Source organism: Aquarana catesbeiana, linkage group LG11 (assembly GCF_042186555.1).
Source record: "Aquarana catesbeiana isolate 2022-GZ linkage group LG11, ASM4218655v1, whole genome shotgun sequence".
NCBI classification, from domain to species: Eukaryota; Metazoa; Chordata; class Amphibia; order Anura; family Ranidae; genus Aquarana; species Aquarana catesbeiana.
In genome coordinates this window covers 179,383,173-179,392,968 of record NC_133334.1, presented here as the reverse complement: position 1 = coordinate 179,392,968, position 9,796 = coordinate 179,383,173, and the positions used below count along the sequence as shown (strand labels likewise).

At 40.4% G+C, this 9,796-nt stretch overlaps 1 protein-coding gene and 1 long non-coding RNA gene across 3 annotated transcripts; both read right to left on the bottom strand.

Moving 5' to 3' along the window:
* Nucleotides 1–2,555: 2,555 nt before the first annotated feature.
* LOC141112349 (uncharacterized) lies at nt 2,556–3,411 on the bottom strand. Its single transcript, XR_012236580.1, has 4 exons — nt 3,337–3,411; nt 3,192–3,254; nt 2,754–2,842; nt 2,556–2,664 (listed from the first exon to the last, which is right to left on the bottom strand). It is a non-coding gene; the product is annotated as an uncharacterized lncRNA (long non-coding RNA).
* A 78-nt stretch (nt 3,412–3,489) lies between these two features.
* On the bottom strand, nt 3,490–5,103 carry LOC141112348 (uncharacterized). Of its 2 annotated transcripts, XR_012236579.1 has the most exons (4): nt 4,939–5,103; nt 4,212–4,718; nt 3,615–3,730; nt 3,490–3,532 (listed from the first exon to the last, which is right to left on the bottom strand). XR_012236579.1 is itself a non-coding variant. In XM_073605069.1 (3 exons), exons 1-3 carry the CDS (start codon nt 5,098–5,100, stop codon nt 3,689–3,691), a joined length of 711 nt encoding a protein of 236 aa, XP_073461170.1. In that variant the 5' UTR covers nt 5,101–5,103; the 3' UTR covers nt 3,580–3,688. The 2 variants fall into 2 exon arrangements, 1 of the variants encoding a protein (XP_073461170.1); XM_073605069.1 differs by lacking the exon at nt 3,490–3,532 and having other exon boundaries at nt 3,580–3,730.
* Between the last annotated feature and the right edge of the window lie 4,693 nt (nt 5,104–9,796).

Sequence of the window (9,796 nt, the reverse complement as noted above, 5' to 3'; positions counted from 1 at the left end):
CTAGGCGATCAGACTTTGGTTTTATTGTCCCTGGAAAGCGACAACATTATTGTTGAGCAGGGTTAAACTATATCTTTGGCAGTTTGTCGAAATTAAGTCCCAGATAGTCTCTTGCCCGTCATAAGGAAACACTCAGATGAAAGTCCACTCCAATTCATCCACAATCAGGAAATCTGACGCATCTTCCTCTGGCTGTCTTCTGGTCTGCCTCCTCCCATCTAGCATGGTCTTCTGCTCTGCCTGCTCCACCTCTCGATGTTCAGTACCTCAAATGAGTAAGAGACAAAGCAGATTATATGTTCCTTACAACTGTGCCAAAAACATAGCTCACATTTCTACAATCAGGAAATCAGACTCATCTTCTTCAGGCTCTCTTCTGGTCTGCCTCCTCCCATCTAGCATGGTCATCTGCTCTGCCTGCTAAACCTCTCGATGGTCAGTAGCTGAAAAGTATAAGAGACAAAAGCAGATAATATGTTCCTTACAACTCTGCCAAACACATAGCTCACATTTCTCTATCTGCCCATTTCTTAATGCTAAAGTGTAGTACGCTGCCCACTGTTGCCTTGAAAAACTTTCATAAAAAAGGCATCCACTACCAACGCAACTAATAAACTTGCATTTCTCTCCAAACACAGGCCTGCTCATCAGCGTCCCTGTGTTTGGACAGACATGCAAGTGTTCTCAGCATGGTGTATTTTTGTTAAGTGCTCCATTTTGACACAACGTAAATACTAAATGTGACTGAATCTACCATTCCCAACCACTTGCTTTCACTTAAGCAATGCTGGGGTGGTATTACCATCTATTTCCTCTCTAGGGAGCCCCACCTTAACTAAATCAATACATGCATCTCCTGGAGATCGGTAGAGGGCCTTCCTTGTATCTCACTCAACTCAGCCATTTGAGTTGATCAAATCCTCTGCTTCCCGCTTATTGGAAGTAACAGTGGCACATGTCCTACTTATGATTACAGGCTTCGGCTCTTTGCCTTTTGTTATTACACTTATTCATGAGGGTGGCACACCGGTCATTTAAATCTCCAGATCAGCCTACAGGGGTTTGAACACACTTCTAAGCCACTGCAGCTTTAACTTTTATGAACCAACTTGACCTTTCTTCAAAACACTTGTATGCTACTGCAAGCTACTCCTTCTGTAAATCTCCAATTCTGCCTTTTCCCTCTTTTTAGATTCTACATGTAGAGCATGCGGGAAGTGCAAGCCAAACACAGCAACTGCCCGCATCTCTCACTTCTGTAACCCAAAAATGGAGACTAATATCCAAGGAAATATCTGACACTCCATCTCAAACTCTGTTCAAAGGAGAAGCATATCCAGCCAGATCCTTGAAAACATCCACCAACTAGTTCTGGCCAACATAGAAGGGTGCATCGCCTTCTAGCCCTGCTGGACACCAGAAACCCTTGCAGACTAATGCCCCGAACACACGGTTGGACATTGATCGGACATTCCGACAACTAAATCCTAGGATTTTTTCCAACGGATGTTGGCTCAAACTTGTCTTGCATACACACGGATTACACAAAGTTGTCTGAAAATCTGATCGTTCTGAATGCAGTGACGTAAAACACGTAGGTCGGGACTATAAACGGTGCAGTAGCCAATAGCTTTCCTCTCTTCATTTATTATGAGCATGCGTGGCACTTTGTGCGTCGGATTTGTGTACACACGATCAGGATTTCCGACAACGAATTTTCTGTTTACAAAATTTTAGAGCAAGCTCTCAAAGTTTGTGTGTCGGAAATTCCAATGGAAAATGTGTGATGGAGCCCACACATGGTCGGAATTTCCCACAACAAGGTCCTATCACACATTTTCCATCGGAAAATACTATTGTGTGTACAGGGCATAACTCTTCCTAAACAGTGTACGCAGCATCTTCCACCAGCACAAGCAACAAATCGCCACAGAAAACCGGGCTTCTTCTGTTGAGATTTTTACTTGTATCAGTGCTTTACTAAACAGGAAAACCTGCACATGCAACCCAAGCCATACCTTCCAAAAATATGCCAATAAATTTAAGTATGTACAATATGTACGCATTAATTAGACAGAACAGTTACTCAACTTAGGGTTTCAGATTTCATCTTTTCTTGGTTCCTTGATCAGTTATCCAACTTCCCGCACTTGCTCAGCCATGATGATCTAAAATAAATATGTGAATTTGGTAAACCGGTTTCACAACATCTTAAAATGTCTGGCAATCATTTAGAAATAAATACATTTTAGACAACGTGATAGATTCAATGTTGATTTTTTTGGCATATTCATTTAGACTAACAAAGGTTTCATGCAGTTACTGATATGACTGACCTTTATACTCCAGTAGGGTGCATGCTATTTGGAGTCGTGCATCCAAAATTGCTTCGGGTGAGGTTTTAACATTATTTATACTTCTACTTTCTAGGTACTCTTTTGCAAACTGTAAAACATGAAAAGTTCCTAAAAGCAATAGTTTCACTTTCACAATATTAACACTTTAACATTTAATTATTGACTGAAATAAATATAATGTCAAAACGAAATAATTACCATCAAAATAAGAACTCCACAGCTACTGCTGTCCTGTTTGCTGTGGTTGAGAACATACATTTTCCATTGGACAATCTGATCTTTGCGAGTGACCATCCGCAGGAACAAACTATTAGAAAAAAAAAATATATATATAATTGTGCACATATTGTTTTTTATATTGTTTAATCAAATAACTTTTTCAAGAGGCACACTTACCCCCAGTTATTGTACAATGTGGCTGCATATGCAAGTTCAGCTCCCATTGGGTCTATGACAAACATGGCCTTCTGTGTCATGTTGAAAATCTAAAAGACATTTTTAATTTTTTGGTAAACACAATTCACATTCACAATTAGGCCTCCAAAGAGCAGATGCACTCTGCAAGGTCATTGTGTTAGAGTTGAATATCGATATACACATAAGTTTGAAACCTGTCAAGGATTCACCAAGACATTTGTGGTTTCAAATTGTGTCCATTGTTAGGATGAAGATGTAACCAAAGTTTGATATGAATTTAGATGTCTACATTTTATGACTTTTGCTTAGTTATTCTGAATTTCCTTTCAAGATAAGGTGGCAAACCTACATACATGACAGAATGAAATAATATAGTCCAATAACATGAGTAAAGAAAGGTAAACTTAGAATAAATACCACTAAAATCCAGTGCTGTCCAACGTTAACGGGACACACCCAAATGTCCTCTGGATACATATTCTGCGCAAAAGTGTTTAAATGAAGTTAGTAATCAATGTGATACATTTCTTACATATAGCTGTAACCGCAATAAGTAACCCACCTTTCCAAGTTTCTGTATTTGCCCATCAAACAATGCTTTGGCAACAACTGCACAAATTTGACGAACTGATTCCTGTGTAAAATCAAATGTAAATTTATCATGCTGAACAATAAAGACAACACAAGCACACATAGTTCACTGAAGTCACACTTGCCTGCTGTTTTTTAATAATGAGATGTAGGTAGGAGTCAATTACCTGTATTTGAACAAAAAGAATTTCACAATAAGAACACATTTGGCTTGAATATATTTTCAACTGTTCTGAAGTAGTCTCTTACCTCATCTACCAGCCACTTTGTTGCACGCAGCGTTTTAAATGAGGAGACAAACAGCGGATAAGGCCCTACAACAACTACCTGTGATGTCTCGTCTTCTCTCTGCCATAACACTTGAACTGGGTAGGCAATGGTAAAAAATGAGCATGATTAGCAAATCTTTAAGGACTGGATAAAAAGTAATGACACATTTTTAGGAAATGCGGGAATGGGCAAATGATGGCAAAGGCAATACCAACAGGGCAATGCCAATATTCACCAAAGAGGTCCAAGTAGCAAAAGAATGGAGTAAAACTATGCCAAACAGTGGCAACTTTACACACAAATAAAAAAGGCCATACCAACAGGGCATGGCCAAACATATGACCAACGGGGTCAAACTTTATAAAACTACCTCTCTCTTCTATGGTGTGCTCGACTTTCCATGAAGTATCTATTGAGGGCTTAAAATTCAACATTCCCATTCAATTACATGTATAAACCATTAAAAAATTTTTATAACTGCATGGAGGTTAAACAGAGTGACAAAATGTTGGGAAAACATAACCATAAAATGATATCTTTGTATATATCTTATGCAGATATCGAGTTCACTTGTACCTGAATAGTGATCATCATGTTATCCTTCGGTACTTCTGCAGCATCACTTTTGACAGAAGGTCTCTGTTGAGCGGTATTAGAACTGCTGTGTCCTTTTGGCGTCTTCATAGATTGATCATCACCTTCCTTGTCCTCATTTTTTGTCGTCAGGAAAGGCTTTAGGTGGTCAACATTATATTTGTTTTTTAGAGGAACTCCAGCATCATTCAATAATGTGACAAGCTTCCCTGATATTGCCTCTATTGTGCAAGGGCTGTTGAAGTCTGGTTCTATCCTTCCACCTTTCCTGCCTTTTTTCCTCATGTTAAACACCATCACCTTTTGCCCAACAGTATAAATTGTGCTTTTATACTTTTTCTGTATTTTTTTATCATGGGCTTCCTTCTGTCTGTTCTGGGACTTGGCAATATTTTCCTTTGTGGCTGCTTTCACTATCTCCATTGCAGCTTTCTTCTCCTCCATGAAAGAAACATAACTAGTCTCATCCGGGAGAATGATCTGTAAAAGCTAAACCAAAAAGAAATTTCTATATATTTTAATTAAGCGATTTACCAAAAAAAAAAAAAAAAAAACCACACACAAGAGCTATATTGACTTTGTAAGTCTAGAAAGAGAACAGCCTATAAAATTATACATAAGCCATGCAGCCTTAAATCACCTCTACCCCACAGAAATTGATAAGTTTGCATATGTGAGCACAGAATTGCACAGTTGTACAATAACTAACCGGCATTTCAACAGGAACTTCGGCGGGGAAAACTGCCTCCCTTCCATACATCAATTGAAATGGCGAAAATTTTGTGGTGGTTTGTATTTTTGAACGCAAAGAAAATAATGTAGGTTCCAAATACATATCCCAATCATCCTGCTTATCGTTGACCACTTTCATTAGAGCTCTAGAGTGAAACAAAAAAAGAGATTTAAAAAAAAAAAAAAAAAAAAAAGTTTACTTAACACCACATTTACAGCTCTCTAGTAAACATTCATTCATGCAACGAGCCCCATACTCAAGAGAAGTATGTTCTATGCTTAACCACTTGCAATAGCAGTGGAATGCAAACACAAATTGATTGGAAGAAACAGAATGCAGTAATAAAACGTAAATCCAAATACTAATTAAACTTGCCGCTTTATGTTGTCGTTAGTTTTCTCATCAAGCCCATTTGTTTGGGGATGGTATGCTGCTGTCACACTCCTTTCTATTCCCAGAAGCGTACAAAGCCCATTGTTGAGCTGTAAAAAGAAGCATGTTTAAAACAAAATGAAGGTAGCAACATAACTCTTATATCATTTCTACTACTATGCTATTTTTGAAGTACACCTACTTGATTCACAAACTCTCTGCCTTGGTCAGACAGGATTCTTTTGGGACATCCGTGTCTATATATCATAGAGCAAAGGTTTTGTCCCACTTCAGCAGCACTTTTCGTTTTTAGTGGGAACGCCTCCACCCACTTAGAAAAATAATCAGTCGCCGTGAGGATATATATATTTCCATTAACAGTTTTGGGTAGAGGTCCCGTTAGGTCGATGCCAACGAGTTCCCACACATTTGACACCTAATGGGATGGAATAATTTCTTTGTAAATGAATGAATGATACATGTTGACGCTCATCATATCTATTATGTTTAAAAAATAACACAGCTTTAACAACAATTACCTTAATAAACTGCAATGGTTGGCTTGCTTTCAATGGTTTTCCCACCTTCTGACACTGCTCACATTCCTGTACCTTCAAGAAAAACAAATTGTAAAAATGTGTACAGCTTTTGTGTATGTGTATATAAATACAACAAATTTAGTAGATTGCATACCCATTTCTCAATGTGTACAGTCATTGCGTTCCAGTAAAATCTGGAGCACACTGCAGAGCGCGTTTTTAGAATGCCAGTATGACCGCCAATAGGGGAAGCGTGAAATTGATGAAATATGCTCTTTGCCTCATCTTTACTTTGAATGGCTATTTTATTGCCATACAAGAGCTTTCCTTCTATAAAACAAAATTGACATTAAAAGATGCATTTCTGAAAGAGCGATCCTACAATCTGTTGTCGTGCATTATCGTTTATGACACTCACCATTTATTGAAAATTTGGAGGCATACCTCCGAAGAACGAGAACGCGTTGTTCATTTTTTGAATACGCTGATGGGTACGTTCCCTGAGCGAGGTAATTATATACCTCTTGCCACTTGTTCTCCATACCTGAAAATATAGCAGAGCACTATTACATAACGTTAAACATTACAACCTGTGCACACATTTTGGTAAGATCTTAATAAAAAACAAATGCCAAGTATGTTTTCCAGCCACTAAATTGGAAATATACAGAACATTTAACAGCTGGTAAATAAACTAAGTCTATAATAAATTATCATTATTAAAAATGGTCTTTATAAAAAAAATGATACACGCCTCAGAAATTAAACTAATTCTGATATTACTCACTAGTTGCTGGAGTCTGATAGATCGGGACTGCAATGCAACAGACCGAAACCAAATGCAAAGCCTGTAAATAAAAAAAATAACAAAAAAGGGAAGATGCATAGATAAAAAAGGTATATTAAATGCTATATGGACCATCCACGTTGCAAAGAGCATGACAGTAATCAAATGATACTCACTAGTCGGGGAGTCTGATAGATCGGGACTGCAATGCAACTGACCGAAACCAAATGCAAAGCCTGTAAATAAAAAAAAATAACAAAAAAGGGAAGATGCATAGATAAAAAAGGTATATTAAATGCTATATGGACCATCCACGTTGCAAAGAGCATGACAGTAATCAAATGATACTCACTAGTCGGGGAGTCTGATAGATCGGGACTGCAATGCAACTGACCGAAACCAAATGCAAAGCCTGTAAATAAAAAAAAACAACAAAAAAGGGAAGATGCATAGATAAAAAAGGTATATTAAATGCTATATGGACCATCCACGTTGCAAAGAGCATGACAGTAATCAAATGATACTCACTAGTCGGGGAGTCTGATAGATCGGGACTGCAATGCAACTGACCGAAACCATATGCAAAGCCTGTGAAAGAAATAATTTTAGAAAGATTAAAAGGATACATAGATAAAAGGTATATTATATGCTATATGGACCCGCAACGTTTCAAACAGCAGTACAGTCTTAAATAATACTCACTAGTCGGGGAGTCTGATAGAGTGGGTCTGCAATGCAAGTGACCGAAACCAAATGCAAAGCCTGTGAAGGGAAAAAAATTAAAAATATTATATGCTTTAAACTGTAGATTAATGGCACACCACACTGATTAAAACACAACAATCAGATCATAGTAATGAGAGCACATATCAGTGTGTGTATATTATTTAGGGCCCCAATAGGCCTACACCTATAGGGGCCCTATATATATATATATATATATATATATATATATATATATATATATATATATATATATATATATATATATATATATATATACACACACACACTGATATGTGCTCTCATTACTATGATCTGTGTATAAAAAAAAAAAAAAAACATGTAAGATATACTCTGTTAATACTTATTGAAATAAAGGAAAAAAAAAAAAAAAATTCTGCATATCTTCTATTTGTCTTCCTCTGGGGGCCCATACAGAGCTGTGTGTTTTATGTGTACTGTGCGCGTGAGAACATGGATGCAATTTTAACCACTTCCCGCCCGCCCTATAGCGGATTGACGTCCGGGAAGTGGTTGTGTTATCCTGACTGGGCGTCATATGACGTCCAGCAGGATAACATGCCGCAGCGCGCCCCCGGGGGCGCGCATCGCGGCAATCGGTGGAGCGGTGTGTCAGTCTGACACACCGCTACACTGATCTTGGTAAAAAGCCTCCGGCGGAGGCTCTTTACCACGTGATCAGCCGTGTCCAATCACGGCTGATCACGCTGTCAATAGGAAGAGCCGTTGATCGGCTCTTCCTCACTCGCATCTGACAGACGCAAGTAGAGGAGAGGAGATCGGCGGCTCTCCTTGCAGGGGGGGTCTGCGCTGATTGTTTATCAGCGCAGCCCCCCCGCAGATCACCCCACTAGGACCACCAGGGAAGGGGCAACGTGGATGGCCAGGTATGTACCCCATGGCCATCCACATGTGCCCAATCTGTGCCAATCAGTGCCCACCTATCAGTGCCCATCAGTGCCACACATCAGTGCCACACATAAGTACCCATCAGTGCCACCCATATATGCCAATCAATGCCACCTACGAGTGCCCATCAGTGCCGCCTATGTGTGCCCATCGGTGCCACCTATGAGTGCCCATCGGTGCCGCATACCAGTGCCACCTATCAGTGCCCATCAGTGCCACCTATCAGTGCCCATCAGTGCCCGTTAGTGCCACCTCATCAGTGCCACCTCATTGGTGCCACCTCATCGGTGCCCATCAGTGCAGCCATATCAGTGCCCATTATTGAAGGAGAAAGCGTACTTATTTACAAAAAAATTTAACAGAAACAAAGAAAAACTTGTTTTTTTTCGAAATTTTCGGTCTTTTTTTATTTGTTGCAACAGCGCTGAAAGGTGAAAATTGGGCTGGGCGGGAAGGTGTCTAAGTGCCTGGTATTGAAGTGGTTAAACATCCTGGCCAAGAAATGTCCATATCCACCCTAGACATCTCTGCCATTGTGTTCATCACTCATCCATCCAAAACATATCAGTCATTGTAAGTTGTATCCATCCACATGTCAGCTGTATCCATCAATAATACACGCGTGCTGTATATGTGGTGGGGGGAGAGGAGGACACAATGCCAAAGACGTGTGGGGGAGAGAAAGTGTATTGCACAAATTGACTGCCATGGGGGGAGGGGAGGGGGAGGGAAGATGTGTATGGCACAAAATGGCTGCCATGGGGGGAGGGGGGAAAGATGGGAAGATGTGTGGTGGAGAGGATGTGTATGGCACAAAATGGCTGCAATAGGGGTGGGGGAGGGGGAAAGATGGGAAGATGTGTATGACACAAAATGGCTGCCGTGGGGGGAGGGTGTCAAGGATGGGAAAATGTGTACGGTAAAAAATGGATGCCATAGGGGGGGGATGGGAAGATGTGTATGGTACAAAATGGCTGCCATCGGGGAGGGGGGGAGATGTGTGTTGCCATGGGGGGGTGGGAAGATGTGTGTTGGCATGGGGGGGGGGTGGAAAGATGTGTGTTGGCATGGTGGGGGGATGGGAAGATGTGTGTTGCCATGTGTGGGGGGGGGGTGAGAAGATGTGATCTATCCATATAATACATGCCCTGTACACAGACAGCCCTACATGGGAATAAAATAGAAGCATAATGGACAATTACCGCAATACACATCATACATCTTTGCCATTGTATTGCGTCTCCCCTCCCCCCCCCCACATGGCAGACACTTTGTGCAATATACATGTTCTCCACCACAGAACTTAGCAAAACTATTCAACTGTAAATACATGTCCATGCTTTATCATCCATCCATCCCCCCATGCCAACACACATCTTCCCATCCCCCCCCATGCCAATACACATCTTCCCATCCCCCCCATGCCAATACACATCTTCCCATCCCCCCCCCCCCCCCCATGGCTGCCATTTTGTATGTACGG

What these genes read in the sequence shown, in the direction of transcription:
- LOC141112348 (XM_073605069.1), bottom strand. Translation starts at nt 5,100, where the DNA reads ATGAAAGTGGTCAACGATAAGCAGGATGATTGGGATATGTATTTGGAA. An exon ending in AAGTTCCTGTTGAAATGCCG is followed by an intron (nt 4,719 to 4,938) that starts GTTAGTTATTGT and finishes TTTTTGGTTTAG; the next exon opens with CTTTTACAGATCATTCTCCC. An exon ending in ACATGATGATCACTATTCAG is followed by an intron (nt 3,731 to 4,211) that starts GTACAAGTGAAC and finishes TTGCCTACCCAG; the next exon opens with TTCAAGTGTTATGGCAGAGA.